The sequence below is a fragment of the Canis lupus genome, chromosome 19 (assembly GCF_011100685.1).
Source record: "Canis lupus familiaris isolate Mischka breed German Shepherd chromosome 19, alternate assembly UU_Cfam_GSD_1.0, whole genome shotgun sequence".
In the NCBI taxonomy this organism is placed as follows: domain Eukaryota; kingdom Metazoa; phylum Chordata; class Mammalia; order Carnivora; family Canidae; genus Canis; species Canis lupus.
Window position 1 is genome coordinate 47,795,913 of NC_049240.1, and position 26,608 is coordinate 47,822,520.

The 26,608-nt window shown below is 36.7% G+C and overlaps 1 protein-coding gene across 14 annotated transcripts in view; it reads right to left on the reverse strand.

Moving 5' to 3' along the window:
- Nucleotides 1–26,608, reverse strand: part of GTDC1 (glycosyltransferase like domain containing 1) — a 392,925-nt gene that overhangs the window by 179,067 nt on the left and 187,250 nt on the right. For all 14 annotated transcript variants that reach the window (XR_005374275.1, XM_038565123.1, XM_038565125.1 and 11 more), the window contains 2 exons: nucleotides 25,479–25,646; nucleotides 21,926–22,099 (listed from right to left, as the gene is read on the reverse strand). Coding sequence is in view for 13 of the 14 variants with exons in the window: in XM_038565123.1 (XP_038421051.1) it covers nucleotides 21,926–22,099; nucleotides 25,479–25,646 (342 nt within the window). In the remaining variant the exon portion in view is untranslated. The remainder of the gene's footprint in view (nucleotides 1–21,925; nucleotides 22,100–25,478; nucleotides 25,647–26,608) is intronic.

A 26,608-nucleotide genomic window follows, 5' to 3' on the forward strand; every position in this document is an offset into this window, starting at 1 on the left:
ACTTATTGCCATCAGGCTTCCCCCAGGTACACACTTAAATCCTGAGGTGTCTCACACAAGTCCAACTGCCCCAGTATCCATTATCACCTCTTACCTAAAATTCTTCCACCCTTTGGGATTTCTGACTTCCCGGGGAAGATCAGAAGGTTTGAAAGTTGGAATATCTAAGTTGTGGCATTAGATCTCAGGGTTAATTATCCATAAAATAGAAGGAAGTTTACCTAGGAAATCTCTAATCTCCATCCTTGTTAAAAAAAAAAAATCAATGAGTACATTGCAATATGATATCAAGAAGGAGGGCAGCCCCGGTGGCTCAGCGGTTTAGGGCCGCTTTCGGCCCAGGGCCTGATCCTGGAGACCCGGGATCGAGTCCCGCCTCGGGCTCCCTGCATGGAGCCTGCTTCTCCCTCTGCCTGTATCTCTGCCTCTCTCTCTGTGTGTGTGTGTGTCTCTAATAAATAAATAAATTTTTTTTTTTTTTAAAAAAGGATATCAAGAAGGAAATGACTTTGGCCAAATTCACAATAAGTCATAAATAAAAACTGTACTTATGGACATCTGCTTTTAGGTAGGATCTTTATGGATACATAAAGCTCTGATGAAAGCCACAGATCTTCTCAAAAAACATGCACATGTGCACATTCCCACAAAACTTTACATATATCAGCAAGCTCCAACTCCAAACAGGGATTCTAGTTGGTGGCACATCCTCAGGAAATATTAGAGATGTTCAGAGGAAACTTAGAATCCCCTTGGCTACTTCCTAAATCATACCATTTTGAGAGCTGCCCAAGCCACAGAAACACAACTGGCTCTACCATCTACTGATCACTATACTGTTTCATCAGGATTACAGTCAAGATATTTGTTACATCTAATCAATTTGCTTTTTCCACATTTTCCTATCCTACTTCACCCTCTTTCAAAGGGTCAGTAACTGGGTCAGCATCTCAGTAATAATGATAGTTCCCATACTTACATATAACACTCTAAGGCCATACTTTTTTTCCTTTCAATCATTTAGAGGGAACAGCTAAAACTCAGTGTTCACTGTCCCTACCCTCTGGTCAAAGATACCAGTATGCAATGGGAACAAAAAGTATGGAGAAGGAAGGCATTGTGAAAGTAACGTTATTAAATAACTGCGAAAGAATTTCTCCTGGAATACAGACTTGGCTTTATAGGACCTAAGACCATTTTAACAAAAGACATTTATTGCTAAATGTCTATGAAACCCTATAAGGAAATATTTGCAGAAATGTGTGCCAGCATTATAATTTCATGATTAATGGTCTAAGCCCTAAAGTTATTCTTTTCATCTACCTTGGGGTATTTTAAAGTACCCGCGGCAAAGTGGCCCAATATTTATTTCCATGGTTGTCTAAGTCCCTTTTGATACTCTTTCCCCCTTTCATTATCTCCTGAGAAAATGAAGGAGGGAGGGGGAGGAGGGGGGAGGAGGAAGGGGGAGAGGAGGAGAAGAAGTGGGGAGGACAGAGGGAGAAAGAGAAGTAAAAGTTATTCGGTATTCTCAAATTCACGGAGAAAGCCCATCAAGTAAAAAAAACAAAAACAAAAACAAAAACAAAAAAACCCCACAGCATTTGAGGAAGATTACTCCCTAAAAAGATGTTTATACAATGTTATGAAATAAATGGGTTTGTAAAAATAGAGATGATTCTTTTTAAATTATAATAATAGTGAACATAATAGAGGAACCAAAGAGTCTAGGATGAAAATTAATGGCACTATTGTTTAAAATAAGAGAATAGGAATATATTCCACATTAACCAGGTTTCTTTAAGCTCCTAATTCCATTTAGCTTGGAAAGACAAGGAGAAAGAGAAGATAAAGCTACACATTTAAAACTGACAAAGGGCAGTACTTCTATGCAATTTATAATTAATCTGTGGGACCATGTGTCAGTAGAATTTATTGAGAAAAATAGTTTAATGCTATTTTATAAGGGTAAGACATTAGAAGAAAAAGTATTGCAATTGAAGTTACACTAGCTAAGAAAATATTATAAGAGCTATTAATCATCAAGATTCAGGTCAAGATGGCTAGTAGCTGAAGTCAAAAAAAAAAACAAACTGCACAAATGGCCAGGTGAAATGTGGATATTTTATATCTTTCTCTAGGTGTTTCACTTAAGTCACTGCTAAAGAAAAGAATACTCAATGAAATTCTACTTCAGACTATATTTCACCTATTATTATGACCTATGTGGTCACCCCTAAAATTTCAAAAATCATCCTACCACCACCCTTCTCCATATTGGTAGAATGGACATCTTCTTTCATCTCCTCCATGCAGAGATGGAAATGCTTTACCATGTATTCATGTATTTTATCAGTGGTTTTCAACCTGAGAAGTTCAAAATGTAGAAAAGTCTAGGTTCTGTCTACAGAAATTCAGACTGGGGTAGGGTGCTGCCAGAGAATAAAATTTTTAAGAATTCCACAGGATTTTAATAGACAGGCTGAGTTGAAAACCACTACACTTGAAGAGTCTGTGCAAAAGGCAATAAGACAACCCCCAAATGCCCAAAATGATGTCACAAACACACACGCACATACACACACGCACACATAGCACAACTCTTAGGGCTAATAAACTCTAAAAAGAAGACAAACATAACCTGTAAAATTAATAATTTATATCTTTTTGCATACCATATAAATCATTAGACTGCATCTCAATCATTTTTTAAAATCATCAAATTACATACCTATAAAAATTTTAAAGCCATATAAGGAGATTTGGACATACTACTATTAAAGCCTAACTACAAAGCCATGGAAAAGGATGTGTTTTCTGGAAAACAGGATCCAGCTATTATCTATAACTTTCCTCAACTTTCGTAATCACATTACTATATTGTTCTTACAAGGACGGAATATTATTTTTCTGGCATAAAAGTAAGGTAATAGACACCTTGCATAGTCTTTAAAAGTGAAAAATAGCATTATAGTTAAAAGTCTGTCAGTTCTCCCATTTTAGGGAAGTTTTAGGAATTTTATAACCTAAATATCTGAATTTTCATTCAGATTCAGCATAAATTGGTCTTACAAGGCCTAGATGTAAAATTCAATTTTCATTCATGTTATATGAATATTAAAAATGTAGACAAGTAAATAAACTTCGTTTCCCCCCCCAATGGGATTTCATCAAATAAAAAAGGATATTTTATTATCCTATTTAAAACGTCAAAAGATTGCTTAGACCAAGCCTGTTTTATGAAATTGGATACACAACCAAGTAACAGTATAGAATTCCTCCCTGGAAATTCCTAAGAATTAACAGGAAATCAACTGCCCAAAAGAGTCAGGGCACACTACTATATTTCTAAATATTTGGTTTTTATATTAGATGGATGGACATTTGAAAAAGCAAGCTTAAGTTTCCATATTATCTAAATCAGAATGTAATGAGGTATTTTATAATTCATACCATTGTATGTTGGGAGAAATAAAATAGGGAATACGACAGAGACAAAGGACCTAGGATCAAAACAATCACCACCTTTATTTAAAGAAACTTACAGGTCATTTTGACCAAGTTCACAGAAATAGAGGAACTCTAAACAAGGTGATACATGGTTCTCCTGCTTGAATACTTCCAGCATGTCAAAAAGAAGGACTGCAGAAAACTAACAAGTCTTATCAGTAATGATTTTGAAGCACAGAAGAACATACAAATTACCCATACTCTACCCTACTACTAGAGGCATTTTAAACTTCCTTCTCAACTGTTCTTTAAAACCCCAGAATGTCCCTAGAGTTGTCCTGCTTTACAGAAGCAAGTGCCACCCAAATGATCTTATTCTCATGTAACTTTGTGGTACAGTTTTAGGAGCACGGATTTCGGAGCCAGACATCAAATCTTCGACTAATAGTTCCACCCTCTACCTGAAATGTGACTACGAGCAAATTACTTATCTTCATATTCTCATACATAAATGTGAGTTTAATATCTAACACAAAAGGTGGTGTCTATTTACTGAGATCTGTGAAATGAATTACATAGTACCTCACCCATAATTTAGACTGATTACTAATATTAAAATTAACAGGATAAAATGATCCATTCTCTTGATCTTATAGGCATTACGAAGCCACAGGGCTGGGTATGCCAGACAGAGGGGCAGGGCTGAATCCAAAATAACCGAAGAGCCAAGGAGAAGCCACCTTCACTGGGAGCTATCCCTGGTGCTGCTCTCAGACCTGGGGTCCATGGCTCGCCCGGCCCTACTAACCTATGTTCCTCAAGCAAACCAAATTCTGATTTCCAATTTTCACCTTGATTTAGTAACACGTTCCTGTTCTCTTGTGTTCCTGGCCTGAATTCCTATTTGCTTTGCCTAGACACTGATTGGATTCTTTTCCCAATGAAAACCCAACCTCATATCAAATTGCTTCCTTCGCTGGACATTTTTTGATTTGAGATTTCTAACCTCAAGTTCTTTTTATCTCTAACCTCATTAATGATGGTTATTAAAAAATGGTCACTGTCCCTTTCTTCTAAAATTTTCTCAGGAAAACTTAACCAAGTCTACAGCAGTGATTAAAAAAATATATATCAGGAGGTTCAAAAAGCATTCGAGAGCATCACTAAACCATTCCAGGAAAGTAGCCACTAAGCCTTCGTGCTAGTTTGACAAAAATACAGCACGAGTGTACGTACTACTTCTCCCATAACTATGCAGACATCACTAATGATGGACTTCTTTTTTTAATCCTGAATTTGGCCTAAAAGTCCTAAAGAAGTTCTAAAAACAGCCACAATGAACCAAAGATGGCATGTGAATAGAAACTTACCGATTATCTCTGAGTTAGTATGAACATGTGGGTTTTGAAAGAGTTTTTGTTGGTTTGGGGGTTGGTTTTTGTGTGTGTGTTTATTTTTAAGTCTCAGTTAGACTACTGCTAGAGCATACACTAGTGGTTTGAAGAGGGCAGAAGCACCCTCACAATTCAGATACGTAGAAAGCAAGTACATGGTTATTAATCAGAGCTTTCTCTTCTAAGACTGGAGGTGTTAGCCTTATGTCCTGGATAAATTCCAACTTAGGTAATTACATTCCGCTTACCTCAACCCCCTAGCAATTTTTTCAAGTGAATCCAGTATTATTCTTCACTTCCTACCCTAACCTGCTGTGTAGTGTTGCAGTGAGCTGTTAAACAGCTGCCATGCTTCACTCTACAGTGGTGACTGTGCTTCACTGTATAATTTGTAACCATTCGCAGTGTGCTTTGAAATCTTTCAGTATGAAAGTGTTACCCTAAAATGCGAGATATCATCATCATTTTAAAGACATACAGTACAACCGCTTATTTCAGTTAAATTCAGCATAACATATTTAGAAAATACCTTATTTCACGAAAAACCATAAAACTAGGTTAAAATACCCATGAAACATGCTACAAAGATTATATGAAAAGGTATTTAAAGAAAGCAAACTATTTATCAACTATATGAATATTCTGCCAAAGAATGGAGTAGTAGGAAGAACAAATGCTTAAGACATTTTTATTTGAAAATACATCTGCCTTCATCAGATGGTAAAAATTCCCAATGTCACCCAAGAAAAACAGTGAAGAGAAAAATTGAACGTTAAGTCAATGGGAAATGGAGGAATGCCAACACTTATGGAGAAAGAGATCAAGGATAAAATACAGTTTTTGACATTTTCTTATTTCTCATCAGGACAGCCAGAGAATTATACAAATTCATTATCATGAAGACATTGAATTTTTACTATAGATTGCTTGGGGACACTTGCAGACAGAAACGTACATTTTGGCAGTACTGAAAAAGAGTGTCATGGTACAACCAGGAGAGGCTACTTTAGGTACATGGACTTTCCATAGACTGTTATTCAATGGACATGCTTTTAAGGTCAGTAGTTCTTGGCTGAACAGTGGAAAATCTGGAGAACTTAAAAAAAAAAAAATGCCAGTACATGGGTCCCAGACTCGGAGATTCTGATTTAATTGACCTGGACATCTTTTTATTTTTTTTTTATTATTTTTTTTTTTTACTGTTCCCCAGGTGATTATAATGTGCAGCCAATGTTGAAAACCACTGCTTGAGGCTATGTTGTACCAACCTGGTTATAATTGTTGTTTGGCTTCTTTTTTTAAGGAGAAATAAATCACATTATTTGAGGCCATGTGGATCATCATACATTATTAATACAGGCCACACAATTAGATACCACAGACATGTTTCATGGTATGATGCTTTATCAACCAGGAGGGGGAAAGGCTTTATCACCCAAGGGTTGTATTTCTGAAAGATCATAATTCTAATGCAATCTGTTTTTTTGTAGTAACAGGAAGACTTTCTAAAAGAAACAATAATTCTGAATCTAGGAGGTTTTTGAATTTACAGTTAGCTCTGGGTATATTACCTGTGCTACAGATTTGTCTGCAGCAAGCTATACAATCTCATACCAGCATTTTCCTACCACATACATCTGAGCCATACCTTCTCTGTTCAGAAAACAAATAATAAGTTACCATATCAATGCTTACTGATCTACTTAAGTAGAAGCACTGCACCCCTAACCAACCTGTACATCCATGAGATATTAAATACCTGCAAGCATGAGCAGAAACAGATTTTCAATCAGTCAAGCACTCAACAATTGCACATAATTATGTGAATAGTTGACTCTCTGTCTAGAAAGTGAGATGTCATTACACTGACTTTTTTAAACTAAAATAGCCCTGATCCACAAGTGCTAACCCTGAAAAACATCCATAAACTAAAATACAACAAAGACAGACAAAAGAAGAATAAAAAGTCAACAAAACAGAGCAGGTAAAAAATAACCATAAACAGCAGGAAAGCATATTGGATATCCAAGTACTTGAAATGTGGTAACTAAGGACTTAGATTATAAAAAGTTATTTTCATGAATCAAATTAGTCATGGGAGAAGGGATGGGGAAAAAAAAAACCCAATTAAATATTATAGTGGCGTGCGCATTACACATCAGAGTAAATTAAGCCTTATATTTTTTAATAGTCACCATAAGATTCAGAAATTAAGGTAGCAACACCTAGCGGTCAGTTCCGATACCTGAGAGTAGCAATTAAAATCAATAAAAAAACAGAGTAGTAGGTATGATCTTATAGAGGGGAAAGGCCAGGGAAATATGCATAGAAAACATACCATGAGCTATGCAAAACAATTTATCTATGTTCTCTCTCACTTAGTCCTCACAGCAACTCTATGATATGATGTGAGGCAAATCAAGGGTCAGAGAAGGTGACATAATTTGACCAAGCTGCACATCTAGAAAATGCCTGAACCAAGACTGAAGGCCAGGTGTGAATGGAAAGTTTTTATTCTTTCCTCTGCACCACACTTCCCTTTATAATACACGTGACTCTTGCCCATCTTGTCATCCTGCTGCCCTCCTTCCTTCACAACTGGGTGTCCACCTACCTACCCAGAACTTCAGCTAGCTCCCAGGGACATCAGCCAGACATACAAATAGGAATCCAGATAAAAAGAGGGATTCACTTGATACTAAGAAGAGGCAGGACAGGCATATGCCCAAAGCCATCATGCAATGGAAATATTAAATATCTTCTGATAATTTACACAAAACTTGCAAAGAAGAAGCATTAAAAAATTGATAGTTGTATTTAATAATGGTTCACTCAGAAATTGTGATACCAAGTCCCAGAGAAGGGAGATAATAAAAAAAAAAAAAACGATTTTCAGGTTCTGAGTTACAAATGCTGGAAATTCCTCTTCTTATAGTATTTCCTGGAAGAGCAAAAAGTGTTATAAGCAAAGAGAGTTGGCCAATGAGCATTTTAATCTCCAAACAAGTTACAGACCAAAGAGTTGGACATTTTCAGTGTAAAGTAGCGACAAGTTATAATGCCACTGGTATCTCTGAGACTCTTCTAAGAAATTTCTGAATGCCACATATTCCTGGTGAAATTGGTCTGCTTTATCAATGCTCAGCTAATCCTATCCTTCTAATTACGAATACAACCAACAACCCTGGCGGCACATTTCTAATAATCTCATGAAGTTTTTGAACTGGCTTCTAATTTGCGACTCTGCTGTGATGGTGATCTATAACCTCAAGTAAAAACCTCTGCTCTAGTTTCTCCAGCTGCAAAATGAAGAAATTAGACTGAAGATCACTAAGAGTTTGTTGTTGTTGTTGTTGTTGTTGTTGTTGTTTTAATTTCTTCTGTACTCTCTCAGGACTGAGTCTGTTCTTTTATAAGAAAAAGTCAACTGCCTAAAACAAAACAAAACAAAACAATTTTGTCTGCATTTGAATGTGGGTGATATTTTTCTCTGATTTCCCTATTTCAGCTAACAGTACAATTTTAAAACTTTGGCATTTCTTTGAGTTCATTCTCCCCCCTTGTCTGCTATTTCCAACAGAATTCATCACCTAATCCTGCATATTCCACTACCCCATTGTCTCTTGCTTATGTCTTTTCAAATCCATTCTCATCAGCTGAGACAGAAGCTCCCTCTTCAATTAGCAGAAAATAATTATAACATACACTTTAGGATTTGGTATTATAAAATGAGTTTTGGTATTATAAAAATGAAACGTGGTGGTTTTGAACAGTCCCTACTTCTCTCCATAGAATCACGGGGTCTGTTCGGGCTATCAGCTGATATTTTACAGAGCAGATCTGCACTGGGTTTGAGTGGGATGGATATCCCAAACAGATAAATCAGTTTTCTACATGCAAATGAATTAAAAGCAGCAGTCAATACTCATGAACTTAAGACCTGAATAGGAACAGGAAGCAATGGACTGGACACTGAATTTCAAATGAGAGAGACAGTTCCATGGATATACAAAAATACAACGTACAGGAGAGAAGAGGTGTTAAATTGCTCTTTTTTCTCTTGTCGCTCACTAATTATATATAAATCTTAGTGTGTGGCCAAGGGGAAAATAAGAGAAGAATTTCTACCTTTCTCATTTTGTGTCTGTCTAAAGAAGAGGACCAAGGTTTCAGCTTAGAACAACAGGCAAGACTGAACGAAGGGACAAGTGTTTGTGCAACTAATGAGCTTACCTTTAATTAAAGAGAATTGTAACTAGGTTTCCTAAATTGAATTCTCACTATTATGTTTGCTAATTTTTATAAGTTCCATATTTAATGGTGCTGATACACAAAATTAGAATCTTCCAAGACAAAAAGTGACAATTATTTAATTAAGAACTAGTTTCATAGGAATATTTATTGATAAAAATAAATTTGTAGGTAACCCTGAGTCAAATATAGTAAGAACAAAAACAACCAAACTTAAGGAAAGCTTATGATTTCTAATCATTCCCAGAAGCACCTCTGCAGATAGCTGCCTTTTAATACAAACCTTGTTAGATGTCAGAAAGGTCTACAATTCACCGTATATTAAGCCCAAAGTACAGAACCCCCACAGCATACACGACAGAAGTACACACATAGAATGGTACTTGCATTTAATATTCTTAGCAATATTTCTAAGTAGAATTTTGGTACATAGTCCAATATAGTAAAGATAAGTCAATACTAAAGCAAGCAACATTTTTTAAAATATATATTATTTATTTATTTATTCATGAGAGACACAGGGAGAGAGAGAGAGAGGCTGAGACACAGGCAGAGGGAGAAGCAGGCTCCATGCAGGGGGGAGCCTGACATGGGACTCGATCCCGGGTCTCCAGGATCACACCCCAGGCCGAAGGCGGTGCTAAACCGCTGAGCCACCTGGGCTGCCCGCAAGCAACACTTAATTTTTTTTTTTAAATTATAAATTGACATATAGCAAACACCTGTTGCTTCTAAAATTACTGAAGTCATACAGGACCACAATTTGGGGCAAAGTTCTTACTCTATAGAAAATTAAATAAATTACATAGAGGTTAATGAAAGCACTACAGGTATTTTGAAAATGAATATACAACTTAAAGATAATAATAACAAGTGCCATTTATTTAATTCTCAGTATGTTTTAAGCATTTTAACCAATACTTTACATACATATCTCATTTAATTTTCACAACAGCCAATGAGACTGCTATTATTCCCCCTTCTTTACAGATGAAGGGGGAAAATGAGGTGTGAAAGGTCAAACAACTTTCTCGATATCAACCAAGTGGTTAGCAGAAGAGATGTGAAACACGGCTGTGCTTAACATCAAGTCACTCTTCCTAGGCACTATACCATTCTGCCCTTTCATTATAAACTACTGATCTCAGGAGTCCCTGTCCAAAGGGACAGAAGTGATTCAGTTATTGAACTCCGGCAAGACAGAGGAAGGAGTAACTTAATAAATTCCTGCTTATCCAGAAATAAAGAGTTCAAAAGATCTGATATTTTCACAAATTCTACACTAGGAGAAGACAAGTGAAGACAAGTGAACAAATGACAAGAAACAGATACTTTGGATTTACTTGGCAAAAATAAATTTGAGCTTTGTCAAGCATATCAAAAGAAAGAGCAGGGGATCCCTGGGTGGCTCAGCAGTTTAGCGCTGCCTTTGGCCCAGGGCGTGATCCTGGAGTCTGGGGATCAAGTCCCACATCAGGCTCCCTGCATGGAGCCTGCTTCTCCCTCTGCCTGTGTCTCTGCCTCTCTCTCTCTTTCTCTGTGTGCCTCTCATGAATAAATAAATTAACTTAAAAAAAAAAAAAGAGCAAATCCAACCAAAATGTCTAAAAATGCAGGTCAATATAACAAATCACACACAGTTCTAAATAATGACACTGGGGTAAGAGTGGACACTTCCTGCTGGTCAGTTCCATTTAAATGACCTGCCAATATCTCAGGTTCAACATATAAAACTCTGAATTCCCCACCTTTACACAAGCAAATCTATTCTCAATTCCAATAGAACAGGTGTTCTCCTAGTCACTACTAGTCAACCACTTAAAAGATATTCTCCTAGTCACTCCTAGTCAATCATTTAACATTTCGAGATTATCCAAGATCATTTCTCCATCCATTAAGTTGCCACTATCAACTTGCCAAGTCTACAACCAGCATATTTATGTGTATGTCCTCTTCCTTAGCTCAAGTCTTCAATAACGTACTCTGGTATTTTTTAAAACCTGTTTCTCTGCATCCTGTTTTCTTTCCCATCAATACTCTATTTAACAATTAACAAATTCCCCATTTCGTGATCTAACAGTGGCTCCCAAATGACTATCAGCTAAAGTCCAAATTCTTCAGCCTTAATTCCCATCTCTAATCTTGCTACCTCTTCACCCACTTGAGTCAAAGGTAATTAATCTCTTCTAGGCCCAGAGATCATTCACTGCCATAAATCTGGTTTTAACTATTCTCTCTCCATAATGTGTGCTTGCACATCCTCTAACCCACTCTCCTTTTCCTCAGAGTAAGAAATAACATGGCATTAATGAAAGCAGCATATTGAAGCTATGACAGTTTGGTAGCTGTACAATTTCAGGCAAGCTTAACCTTCTGAACCTCACTTTTCCCACTTGTAAAATGAGGATAATAGTACCTAGCTTGCAGGGGTTTGGTAAAGATTAGAAGTCATATACATAAAGTGCATGCCCAGAAAAGGCAGTTGATAAATGATAGCCAGTATTATTATGCCCAAAGCTGAGTCAGTCTTTAATGCCCAGATTAAATGCCATAAAAAGCACTTGTGTTCTTTTTTCTATTTTAAACTTAAAGACACCTGATTATGCCTATCATTTCTACAAAGCTCTTATGATTAAGGCCCCTGTCTTCTATATCCTTAAATCCTGGAATACCTTCTATTTACCATACAAATAGCAAGCTTTTAATAAATGTTGGGTGAACAAGGCATGAATAAATCTCAAAGGATTAAACTACTGTTAAGCATATTTTATTGCATCTGATTACTCTGAAACATATTTTTAAAGAATTTCCTATAAAGTGTTTTATCTGGAATTTCTGTGGAATGAGCCATTCTGTGTTAGATTATTCTGGGAGTTTACTGCTGAATGGTACATTCCAAATAATTTATTTTTTTAGTGGAAAACTATCTAAAACACTCTCCAGCACTCTTCACAAGAACACTGAACAACTACAATGACTTCTGCACCGATCACCCCACACACCATTCCACACTGTAGCGCCACAAGGAATGCATACGTATCACAGGTGCCAGGCAGATGTGGAAACAGCCCGTGTAACTGGCCCAGGCACTGCTGAATTATGCCCTCTCATGTGCTGCGGTTATGTGGATTGATAGGCTATAAAACAGTCCTTACCCCTTGTCTGAATTACTGGCAATCTTCAGAGCCTCGGATGTTTCACAAAATTATTAGGGTTTTCAAAATTTTGTCCCCCCTCACTTTTGAGGTTGGAATCATGCTGAATGGGTGTCAAACATAACCAAAAAGCCTGTCAAACATAACCAAAATGGTGATGATGGGAGTATAAATAAAATCACTACCATTTACTAAACATTACTAGATTGTAGGCACAGAGCTCAGTCAGCACATTGTAATAATTATCTCAATTGGCGCAATAAATCCAAGAGGTGGGTACTATTTCGATTCCCATTTTACAGATGGGAACACAGAAGTTCTAGGAGGTTAAGTGATTTGCTCTAGGCTGAGCAGTAGTAGTAAGTGGTATAAGACAAACTAGATTGCTGTGCACCATCCTGCTGACTCCCACTTTTTATGCAGCATTACCCCAAATGGAATGATTTGAATTGAGTGCTTTTTAGGAAGATAACCAAAGCTTGGTCTTTTAAACATCAAAGTAATTTATTTGAAATCTTTCTAACGTGCATTTACATAGCACTCATGTAATGAACAGAGTATATAACATAAATTGTTCTTGCCTGGCTGGATCTACATTGATGATCATTCCTTACGCTATAGGAAGCTTAGTAATGGCCTCTAAGCCCACGAGGGGAAGAGATCCTAAGTGGCCTTTTGCTGAATTCCCCTCAACTATGGTTTAAGTTTGCTGAATGATATTCATTCTCATTTTGTAGCAGCCCTGCTCCATGATTCCTTTTGGATGGATGATGTAGTCCCTAGCTAAGCATGTTCTCTGATTTTTAGTTATTCCTCCGCCCTGTGATCTGTGGCCTTTGCTTCTTACCTCCCAGATTACTTTGGAAGGACAATGAGGAACTTAAAAAAAAAATGTACATCAAGTCTCTGATGTACAATGATGCCAAACATTCTCTATACTTGAGAACAGGGGTAAATCATGTTATAAAAGGATAATTTTTGTTGCTGCTGCTGCTGAATTTAGAGCACTTCTTTTGGGTAGGGTTATTGTTATTGTATAAATTGAAGAGAGCAGAAATCTAATTGCAGTAATTAGGCATTAACATGAATGATAATTTCACTAAAAATACGAGTTTGAGTAAGCAAGAGTTTGTTCTTTGTAACTTCAGGCCAACAAAGGAATTGTATATATGCTGAAACCAAACTCTTTTCTTAACAAGAATAGTAAGAGGAAGATGGTTAGAATATAACACAGCATGAAAGATTTGCATTAGATATAAAGGAGATTTCGTGAAAGTGAGTGGTGTTAAACATTGGAATGATTTATCAAAAGTTTTTTTTTAGTACAGTGATTCTATAAAAATTTTTTTAAATGACATTCAAACGAAACACATTTTTGCATTCATTTTGAAGAGCCAAAATAATTGTTAGCAAATATGGATATGTTTAAATTTGTAAAAGCAAAACTTTTCTTCTTCTACTTCAAACCTAGATTAATATTCAAGAAGACAGTACCCACTTCATTATTTCACACAGCAAAGGCAGTATTTTATTAATATGTCTAACTAGTGCTTTCTCAAAATATCTGAGAAATATGACCACATGTGGTAAGAAGATTAAGGTGTTTTCTGGCAACCCCGCCAAAAGCAGAACTCTTGACTGCAGAAAACAAAGTTTTCTGTGGGGAGCCATGGGGGCTGCCTTCTGTCCTATCAATCCCCGAATTCTCAAATTACAGATCTGCTGTTGTTTTCTGACACATCTGCTTTGCAATGTAAAATAGTGTTTTTTTTAATAAGAATTCTTCAAAAAGCCCTTAGGCTCCTCGCCTTTGTTTGCACAGCCTGAGAGTTTTCATTTAAAGTTTTCACACTGTTTTTAAAATTCTCCGTTTTTGTTTCTAAAATAGTTACGTGAAGTCCATAGACCTCTGTTCTAGCATCACATTTTAGCAACATAGGTGGAGAGGTACACGCAGAGAAATTCTTACGGTTTCCATAACTGAGATTACTCCAAATGACCAACATTGTTTTCCTCTCTCCTTTGCTGTCAAAAACGCGGTACAGAGGAGGAAACCAGAGATGCTTTTTATATAATTCCGATTCCCAGGATACAAAATCTATTCTGAAATGAGGAAACTCACAGGTAAAACCTACTACTGTTCATTCAGGCAACTCTGACAAACCAATATTGTGAGAAATAGGAATATATAACGAAATGATTACAGAAGCATATGAAATTGTTCTCTATTGATCACAAGATTGATACTTGATATTCTCTGTGATGACTAAATGGAATCTGAACCCCAGGAAAGAGCTCCTATTTTTCCATCTAAAGTATACAGTCTTCAATTTGTTCCAAGTCCAAACTTCAACTCCTAAGGAAATACCATCCACTCATCCCTTCATTAAAAAATAAATGATTTTTTTATGGTCTCCCCTGGAAACACACACATTTGATCAGTTATGTGTAAATATAATAAAGAAATTTAAGCTTCTTTCGCAATATAATGGCACTGAGAACGCAAACATGTGATAAATATATACAAGTATCAGGACTTGACAGTCTTGAGCCTTTATCTCTTCACCTTTAATCCAACTGAATGTTACTTGAAGCAGAGGATATCTACTTTGACATTCCCACTCATGGCTCCCTGATGGAATTCCTTGGGAAAACCTGGTCTTTTTCAAGGATAAAAATACCACTTTGTAATCCACTATATTTGTATAATACATTCTTATGTGATCCAATTTGTTGGGAGTTGGGATAATCTCACTCTATGAAAATCATGAATGGTCCCTCAGCACCAAATCCTGTAGGGGAGACAGATGGAAGAAGTGTGATGATAGGCTGACACAGTCAGCTCCATCCTAAACATCTAATGTGATGGATTAGGCACGGCCCAATAAGACAGGTACCATGCTATAAGCTAACTTGTAAGGGAAAAGAGTTTGGAAAAATTAGAGATATTTACAAGTAGAAAAAAATGGTTTTTCTGATACACAGAATAATAGTCTGAGCCTATTACTGTTTTCTTAATGTATTCTTTTTTCTATTCTGCTTCTTTGGGCCTATCTTCAATTTACTATCAGATTTTTTTTTTTAATTTCTCATTCCTCTTCAGGTATCCTCTTTTTAAATACCTCAACCTTTTAAAAGTCTGCTTTCTTTCTTGTTCTTTTTTTAAGATTTCTAATTTATTTATTCATGAGAGAGAGAGAGAGAGAGAGAGAGAGAGAGAGGCAGAGACACAGGCAGAGGGAGGAGCAGGCATCATGCAGGGAGCCCGATGTGGGACTCGATCCCAGGTCTCCGGGATCGCACCCTGAGCTGAAGGCAGCACTAAACCGCTGAGCCACCCAGGCTGCCCAAAAGTCTGCTTTCTAAAGCCTTGAGTCCTTTCTTTCATAACGTTACCATGACATGCTCCCTTTTACTCAATATTTCTGTTGATTCTCTTTTATAAATCATTTGTTCTTCACTGGTCAGAGTCAAATGCCAGGGAACAGAACCTCTTTGGGGGGCACAGCCAATATAGAAAAAACCGTTAAGAATTTAGGTTCTAAAATCGGATAAAAAAATGTTTGATCTCTTGTTTTACCTTTACTATCTGTATGACCGTAGGCAAAAAGTTGTTTCTATTCTCTATGTCTGAGTTTCTTCAACTATAAATGGAAAATAGCTTTCAGGATTGTTGGAAGAATAAAATGCTAAAATACACAGAACAAGCTTAGCACAATGTAGGGCTAAAATAAGAACAAGTAAGGTTAGCTGTTATGGTTAACTCTACCTTCTAAAGATGACTCTGTCAGAAAGCAAGTTGCAAATTCCTCTGATGTTCTGATTTCATTAGACCGAGAGTTGCACCAAGGCCTGGTGCAACTAAAATCCCCTCGTTGTACTCAGCCTGGCCTGTTTGGCAGTTACGTGACCTAGAGTAGGAAAAAACCGGTTTTCTCTAGCCAATGTCTAACTCTGCTGGCTGCAGGACTGCTTCCTTTATTCTTTATATCACATAGCCATCAGCACCATGGAGTTCCACGTGAAATCTTCCTTCTTGATAAATATACAGTGAAATTTCCTTCATTTTCAATCTAATCTCTACCCTCTAACACAGCATAGACTTCCTAGTCATGAGTCTCATCTCAACAAGTCTTGAGATCATATTTATCTTCTAGCATGCTACAAGATGAATGTTTGCAGTCCTTCAGAATTCATGTTAAAATCCTACCCTGCCCCTATATGTGATGGTAATAGGAGGTGAGGCCTTTGGGAGATAATCTCATGATGAAGGTGGATCCCTCATTGATGGGATTAGTGCCTTTTTAAAAGAGACTCCAGAGAGCTCCCTCACTCCCTTCATCATATAAAAACACAGCACAAACACAGAAAACAGAACTTCACCACACACCAAATCTGCCAGAGGCTTAATCTTGGACTTGCCGGGCTCCAGAACTATGAGAAATAAACTCCTGTTGTTGATTAGCCACCCAGTCTACGGTATTCTGTTACAGCAGTCAAAACAGGCTAAAGCATGGTATTAATATTGCAAATTAGGTCTTGTTGACCACTGATCATCTGGCAGGCCTGGATGCCTTCAGTACCAGAGGAGCTAATGTATACGCCAGCAGCAAGGGGAGATCTAGTCCATAAAATGGCTCCAATCAGGAAGATCTAAAAAAGAAAGCCTACTGAAATATTCCCTGGTCACCTAAGCTTACAGATAGTACAACTGTATGGGAAGGGTTTAGACGTTCACTGTCTTCCTTTAGGTGAATATGGCTCGTGTACATTCTAGAGCGAGGCATGATGTCTACCTGCATTTGCTATTATTTATAATTTCTGCCAACAATGGGTTATGCACTTCCCTCCATTCTTACACAGGATTTACTGGCTATCATTTCATCTTTTTTAATACATCACAGCCATCCATGTGATGTACAAGCTGTACAATCATGGAGAAATGTCTGCAGGGGTTCTTCAACGTGCACAGTTGCCTGCCCTGCCATAGAATGGCTCCAGGCTGCTAGGCTTTTTCACTTCTCATATATTTTTTTTTAATAGTTTATCTCTCTCCTCCCTTGTTGTCGAGCTGTCAGTCAGCTGTCACTTCTTACTGCTGTCAGTGAGCCTGCCTTTATCGCACCCCCAATGTGATGCTGCTAATCTGCTGTCAGCTGAGAAATCAGATAATCAAGACCTCTGAAATTGCATTCACAATAAGTGGTGGGCTGAGCACAGGATGGAGATTTTGAGATATGAGTTCCAGTTCTTGCTCTGTCTGTATCTAGCTGTGTGGTTACCAGGAGACACTTAACTTCTCTGAATCTTAGTGCTTCCACCCACAAAATGAGGAGCAGAATCTGTGTGTGTGTGTGTGTGTGTGTGTGTGTGTGTGTGTGGCAGAGACAGAGACAAAGAGGAAAGGAAAGAGATTTCATCCAAACTTGGGATTCTAACTTTCTCTGGCTACTAGAAAGAACATAGGAAACTTTTCTGTGAGTTAACAGAATGCAGAATGGGGTACCACGGACTCTTTAATTGTCAAATTTCAAGGATATGTTTTAGTCATCACTTTATTTAACCTTGGTCCTCTGAATTCACTACTGACCTCATCTTCTTAAAACCCTCTTCCCTTTGCTCCAGAGGATAATTCTCTCAGTTTTGGCCTCCTGACTCTTTTCTTCTCCTTTCAATCCTGGGCTCTTCCTCCATCAACCCTTTAAGTGTTAAGAGTGCCAAAGGCCAGTCTGAAGTTCAAAGCCAGGGTAATGATGAGGAACCAGCAACAAGCCCGAGAAGTAGCAACCTGAGCGTCCTAGGAATCAACTGAAGAATGTGTCACGGTGTGTCAATGCTGCTGAAATGTTAAAGAAGATGAGCACTGAGAATTGATCCCAGGATTTAGAGAGGCATGGAAGTCATTGGTAACCTTGACAAAAACAGTTTCAGTGGAGTAGCTATAAGAGGGAACAGTAGGAATAAAAATGGAAACAAGTATAAACAACTCTTTCAGGAGCTTTTGCTACTAACAGAGAGAAAAGGAACAGGCAATAGCAGAAGGGTGAAGTGGAATCAAGAAAGAACTTTTTAATTTTAAAGATGTAAAACAAATGGCATTTTTCTTATGCTAACAGTAATGATCCAAAAGACAGGAAAACTGATGATGCAGAACAGAGAAGGACAGATTGCTAGGACAGTGGTCCTTAGGTATGCACGAAGGAGGGACTCTGGTGGAGGCAAGGACCTTACAGAGAAGCAAAGTCAGTTCATCCATATTAATAGGTGTGAAGATAAAGAAGATGCACCTAGAAGCACATGGACGGGCAGATGTGGCGGTGGCAGCATATAGAAATTCTCTGCTGACTGCTTCTGTTTTCTCAGTCATGATCTGAGAATGAAGATATAATATTTGTTATCAGAAGTTTACAAAGCAAGAAAAATGCATGATTAGTTATCTAGAAGATGGGAAATGTGGTCTGCTTGCCAGGCAGCTCAGAGGGACCATATGAATTCAGAGTAGACTAATAAGTATAGCTGGATGTTTCCCTCCTAATTAGATTAAAGGAAAAGTGCCAAAGAAAAAAAAGAGAGTATATGCAAGACAGCAAGTAACATGATCAAATATGTTGGTTGAGCTCAAGGAGGAAGAAGCAAACTTGGGACAAGAAAAGAATCAAAATAAGGAGTTGGCTCCATCAATGGATGGTAGGTTCCTGTGAGGCCCAAAGACTGAGTCAGGATGAGAAACAGGATAATAAGTGAACCTCTTTATATTAGGCTGCTCCTTTGGCAGGGTTCTCCATTTTCATGTGCTGATTAAGAGAGGGTAGAGAGGAAGAGGGTGCTTTATATTCAGCTGGCAGTAAATGTGCTTGGTTATATAACAGTGGGAGTGGGGAAATTAATAAGATGAAGTTGTCTTTACTACGGGGGCTATTATATACCAGGCATTTCACATATGCATTATTTCATTTAGTCACTATGCAATGGCTATGAGGTGATAAGGTAAATATAATCATAATATTAAAGAACCTAAGTTCAGGGTCATTACACTGACATAGGTCATAGAGCTAGTAAGTGGTAGTTAAGACTCAAATACATGTAAGTACACCTCCAGTGTTTAAGAGCTTTCCTATCTCCAAATGTTTAATACACATGATAGTTTGTTTTTTTTTTTAAAAAGATATTTATTAATTTATTTAGAGCATAAACAGGGGGAGGGGCAGAGGGACTGAAGAGGGAATCTCAAGCCAACTCCCTGCTGAGTACAGAGCCTGATGGAGGGCTTGATCTCATAACTCTGAGATCATGACTTAAGCCAAAACCAAGAGTTAACTGACTGAGCCACCCTGGCACCCCAAATACATATAATGATAGTTTAAAGTGATATTCTTTCTTGCTATTATTTTTCTGGTCCATGAGAAAGACAAGGCAGTGAGGAGTGAGGAGGGCAATAGGTAACAGCAGTTGCCAGGAAGCCCAATATTACTGACATCCTATGTACCCGACATGCTCTGAATTTTAACTGTTATAAGCTTTAGAAATCCTCATATTTTTTGCTGAAATACAGCTTTTCCCCTTCTTTAATATCCATTATAGTATACACGTTGTATTATAGCATATTGTATTAATAATTTAATTACATCTTCTACTTTGTTTTTAAATTTATTTTTGCCATGACAAAATAATATTTATATAGGGAGAAAGATAGAAGCATTTAAAAGTTTTTTTTTAATCATCTTGGTTATGTTGCCTTTGGAATTACTAAATATTTTTCAACATCTCAACAAAATAATACTCTTTTAAGACTGCAGGCATTAGAATGATTGTCATTCATGCAAATAATCACTTACTTACACTATATGAGTTTGGGTTGGATAAAGCAAATTACCATTTGAAAATAATTCAAATAACACTCTGGGCTAAGACCTTGCTTATGAATGTTATCTTGGCCACAATATTTCTTAACCTTTTTCCATTTAGCTAGATTTATTTATGGTAATATAGTCCAAATTAATAAACTATTCAATTGCCACAGGTGTATTAAACATATGATGTTGTAAGGATATATCAGATGCAAATGAATTTTAAAACATAGTATTTATCTGGAATTCTATAGTGGTAATAATTAAGATGTAGTATAATCACCTACTCAAAGATGTACATTTTGAGCATATATTATATGAAAACCTTGAAAACATGTCACAAAATAAAGTTCGTATCTTAAAAGTATGACCTAAAATATAAACTGTGTTTTAACTAATCATAGATCTGAAGGATAACAATTATATTTTCCAAAAGTTGAAACTGTCTCATCCCACATATTATATATATATGCACAAATACACATTATTTATGCATATACATATTTATACATATACAAATATATAACTGGAAATCAATCTTGATCTTAGCTTCATTTGGCCTGAGAGTTGTCAAAACTGCAAATAAACGATTAAATGTTTTTGACAAATAACCTATAATGATAGGAAGCTTGAAGAATTAAACAGAAAACTGAATAAAAAATCATAGAGTTTAAACTTTAATTCAGTCTGTGACCATAGTCAGCAGTGTGAGTACAAGCCAGTCTTTGCTTCTCTGGGCCTCTGCATTCTGAACTCCATAAAGTAAGAATTGGGCAAGGTTGTCTGACTTAAATTTTATGACTCACTAACTTGATTTGGTATTAGGCAGATTTTTCTTCAATGAAATATTAACTAGTAAAACACTCAAATAAATCAGCATTAAGAGTGCTGATGAGGACTACTGATCCCACAGCAAAATCTGGGTGAACTCAGTAAATCTAGAACACAGAGAGTAATTCAGACCTCCTGCATAACATGCATAGACATTAAATTGTTTCCTGCCTTCATTTCAGGGATGGGGAAGAAACAGCTGTCCCTGAACTTCTTTTAAGGGCATCATGAGTTACAAACAGCAGCATCCCCAGCTAGTATGAGTCCCACTGAAGTAAACTTTCTGTTCACATGGGGGAAATATTCCTACTGGTGATAAAAACCGTTTTGCTAGGTTTAATCAGAAGTGAAAAGGAATTTGAGAATGTTCCCTTTGAGCCACATCATCCACTGCTAATTCAGGGTGGGCCCAGCAACAAGGGTAATAAAAAATGTCCTTAGTAACAGAGGAAGAGAAATGGCAATTAAGTGTATTTGCAACCTAACATGGAAGACCTACTCTTAATTAAGATAATATGAATAAAAGAAATGGAAGAAGGAAAAAAAATAGAAGAAAATAGAATGGGAAATGAAAGTAACCCAAGCAGTGAAATTTAACATTGATTTACTTAGAGTGGTTGCTATATACATATAAACCCATGGACATAAGCTGAATGCAAAGGTTGAGAAATATGCTTGACAATGACTTCTGTAACAAAACAACAAATAAAGAAACAAAACAGTAAGTGTCAAAAAAGCCAACGCAGCTTGCTTGAGGAAACCAATAAATAACAGAAAACAAAGGATGAACTCAATATTAGGACTAAACATTCAGTGATTGGTTGGACACAGGACCATTTAAAATGTTTGTAAATCACAGCATGTTGAAACAGAACTCGATTCTCTAATTAACCATGCTCATGCTGAAAAGTTATAATTGGCAAGAATGCCACCAATTTCTATACATTTGGGGAATAATTTATGACACAATATTGAAAATGGAGTGAAACATACTGACCTGCTCACATCAGGAAACCTGATGGGAAAGTAAATAACTTGGCACTTAGGTCTGATGATGCTTTCCAGATCCTTGGGTCTGTGATCAGGAATCAGCTTCATAAATTTTCCAATAGAGGTGAGAAATGACTCCATGTTAAAAATCGAGTTGAATACCACCACGTCAGCCACCAGGCTGTAAAGGGAAGGGATAAATGCAAACGATGAACCCACAGTCATTTACAGTTATCTTTTATAAGCCTAAAACCTCTGTGTTAGTCAGAGTTTATACTGTACTTGGGTTTGCAAAGAACTCTACACTTCCCATCAGTATTTACTACATCGCTTCTAATAGATAAGTTAGTTTCATTCCCATTCCATCATGGTAGGTTAGATTGCTGGCATCAGGGAGGAAAGGCAAGAGAGGAATTAAATGATTTATTGGGTTCTTATGAGGCTTCAAGCAAAGTTTATTTTTTTGCAGTGTCAGGATTTTCTATATTATCAACAACAGTAAGTACAACAGGACCTTTTCCTTTGTGGCCCAAATGCCCACGTCGGATTTCTGTGTCAGTGACACATATCGTTTTACGCCATACTGTTGACAACAGAACACATGCCATACTTTTCAGTACCTTCAAGGAGAGTAGTTCAGATAAAGCTATTTCACATGAGAGCATACCTTTCAACGTGTGGTTAAAGTCTATTTCTTGTTTAATCGTTTCTTCAAGAAATCATTAGGTTTTTTAAAGTTCTGGAACTATACAGGAAGGATTATATGGGATCTCTACAAATAACTTATTTTATGATTAGAATATATTCGGGGTAGTCAAAGAAGAGGGGCCACAACACCATGGGCCCTTAAAATTAAACAAAATAAATATATTATCTATTACTTTTGATGGAAAGATTGTGTTCCTCCCCTTACTATTTTTTAAATACAAATAATCCAAAATACATTGTTATAAGGAAATGTGAAAACAAACTTTAAGTGTCATAAATATGTCAGCATTGTTCAGAACTGCCTAGAACATTTTGTTGAAGAACAATGAACACAAATGATAACTATGGGCAAGCCGGATAAAACCTGAATATGTAGCATGTTCCCTTTATGAGTCAAAAAAACTGACTTAATAAACAACTGTTTTGATTTTTTAACATGGTCCTCTTTGCTTTAAGCAATGATTCCATGTCAGTCTCACTGTCACTGGATCTCAGTAAAATGCACACAAATGTTTTAGTGAGAAGGTACATAAGCCCAAGTAGCAGTTAGTTTGATTTCACCTTGAAAGTGACAAATCAAGAAAAGTCCATAAAAAGACACAAAAGCCCATAAACCTATAAAACACAAATTAATAGGCAGAGCTTACAGAATAGGAATATCATAGCAAACCCTCCGTTTACTGAGGGCAGCCAAAGTTCCTATTATTAATACACAGCAGAATGAAAAACCTACAAAAGGAATGTTGAATTGCCACCTTTATGCCTCCCCTGCAAAACTGTTTTTCCCTACAAGTATTTTTTTTTTTTTAGTTGCAACCTAGTGGAAATTTGGGGGTGGGGGTGAGAACAGCATGGATAATACAAAAGAATGTCACAGAAGTGCTGACACAACACCAAGCAATAAGGAAGCCAATATAATAATATACCAAAAGTTGAAGGATGTTTTACAGCTAGTCTGTTTTCACCATATGTCACATATTGTAATAGCGACCCACAGGTCATAATATACAGTTACGACATGTGTTCATAAGTCAGAGGGTTAGTGAAACCTCTATTTAAGGTGAGTGCTTATGCCAGTCACCTCTGAGGTCCTTAACTGCCACTCGGTCAGGAAAGAAATCCGACAGTGCCAACAAAAGCAGAAGTCAGCAAGAAAACTAAAGAAACATTTGAGGAAGCAAGACTCATACTTTTCAAAGAGAATCTGAAACAGGACTGCCTTCTGACACTCTTATTTGTCCTCTGGACAACTGCAAACCATTTTTTTCTCATTAAGAGTCCAACCAATGATTGAGTCTACTTCTTTCTCCCAGAACTTGTCTATCAGTTTACCCTCTTGAGAAGAGCAATGCTGGAAAATCATGTACGAGCTTTTATAGTCTCATTCCTTTTGAGGAAAAACAATCTTTTATAAAATAGACAAGGGGCAGTGAGCTAAATTTTTTTATAGATATCTGCCCTCATAGGGCATGCAACCCAACTACTTATACTCTTAAAAACCCAGTCTATGCTAAATTAAAGATCCAAGACAGTCTACAGAAATATTCTTTCATGCACTTCCTCTCTGATATGAGTGGGTGTAACTTCCATTAACTTTAAAGCCACCCATAAAGGGAAAAATAGACTTAATTTTTTCCCCAGTTATTTCTCAGGGGTAATAAACACACACTATCTGAGGAAAAGAATGATGCTAATTCAAGAAATCAAAAGAATATTACAAATGTTTTCCATATTGATAAAGCACAAAATGATTTTATTTTTGTTTTTAAAACATATTTCCCTTCTCAGTTTCAATATAAAATAAAGTATTTTAATTTTATTATGAAATTTTAAAACGGTTGCTTTTTTATGAGACATTTGACGTGAAGCAGTTCCACTCTATTTTGATGGCACTGCTACTTCACAATTGAAGCAGCTTGTAAAAATGATTGCAGGAAAAGATTTACGAAATACTCGAAACACAGAAATATTACCATATAGTTGTTTTTCTATGTCAACTAAACTATGGAATATGCCTGTAAGAGTTGGGAGTCTGTTTAAACACATCATCAATCCCAACTGCTAATAACATTAAAAAAGGTGAGTAAGATGTATCCAATCACTGCCAACCTGATTCTACTCAGGTTGCTGCAGTTATATGAATAGGATCCAATACCAAAGCCGTTTCAGAGTTGTTATTAACTTCTTTCATTAACTAAGCTTCAAGAGATACACTTTGTTGAAGTAACAACAGAGAAGGACCATCACCTTTGAAATGTCATGGTATTTTAAGGCTGTGCAATTTCAGAGGACTCAATGAGGGGAAAAAAAAAAAAAAAAAACACCAACCACCTAAAGATTCATTTTCCATAGTTTCCTCTTACAAACAATAAAAAAAAAGGACAAAAACTCCTTGCTCTAATATGCTCCAATTTTTATTTCTTCCTCTGTAAATTTTTATGTTGACTTCAGCTGGATATACTGAAAGTGGTTGGTAAATGAAAACTAACTGTTCTTTTTAAAAAGTATTGTTTAAACAATACATGATGGAATCAAGGGGTGAAGAAGGTCTCTTGTCGACATTTTGATTCTGTTTTGAATGTTGTAGAAAATAGGTAACTTGTTCAACATACAATTAGTTAGATTGTTACACACAAGTATCTTAAAAGGGATTAGCCGTTTTCATATCTATATATCTGTATAGATATATAGTAAAGGCACAAGCAATTACTACCATGTAAGTTATGTTTAAACATACACACCTACTTTAAGGAGTTTTTAAAATAAGTGTATGGTAGGTCTCCAGATTTAAAAGCTAACTATAAAAAAAAGGGGGGCAAAGGTCTAAATATAATGATATAATCTATACCTACCATGAGAGAATTTGGTTGTATCCATACTGGAAATCCCTCTCCTGACATTTCTTGACAGGATATACCAATTGGTTCTCATGGAAGTACAGAATCTTTTTCAATTTTCCAAGGTCAGGCCGAAGGGCAGCCAGTTCGGTCAGGTTCAGCACTGAGCTTGCAAAGAGGATCCTAGGAAACAAGGAAATTAAAGTTTACTGACCCAAGCATGCGTGAAGTGGTCATCCTTCACCTTTCTCCCCTTTTCCCTCTTCCTACCCCAAGAAAAACATATCCCCTGTAGGGACACATCAATAGTTATGCCTTAATACCATGTAGCAGCATTCTAAGTTTTGATCTCTTAAAAAGCAGCTGCTAAGAACTATAAAAGCCATGAATCTCATTGGTCTTCTCAGCTCAGTTACTGGGAGATGCAAAAAAAAAAAAAAAAAAAAAAAAAGCCGGATGGATTTTATTGAAAAAGACAAGAAAAGCTCTATCTGAAGGACAAATGGAACAAAGATAAGGCTGACTGGGGAATACTTTGCTTGCCAGTTTCATTACACTTTACTTCTTTATGCAACCAACTACTGAAATTCAATATATGAGCAGGAATGGCACATGTTCATGTTATGACATAAACCCTTTTGATTTATGCAATAGACTTATCAAGTGTGGTCTTTTTTTCTTGGCATGTTTTCTTCACTATCCCTCTCCTTTCCCCCACCCCTTTATTTTAACCATCCTGCAATATTTCGTGTTTTTTAAAAAATATTTTATCCTCCATTACTGGACTGTTAATGGCATCAGACGTGTCAACTATAAAACTCCTTATATAAAACATAAATATTAAAAAAGGAAGAAAGCTATCCCTTATCTTTGTGAAAAAAAGGAACCTGAAAGCTTACCTAACATGTTTATAAATGAAACTGTATATTTACTCATTACTCCACAAACATTTACCAAATGCCTACTGTGTGCCAGAGTCTAACCAGGAAGAACAGAAAAGATGAAACAAGAGAGCCCACCACGTAAATGCTCCCTGCAACAGTGACATTAGCAAGGAATTAAGAGGAACAAACAAGAAAGGAGTAATAACTATCTAGGACAACCTGGAAATGTTTCCCTAATGAGGTATACCACATATGGACACA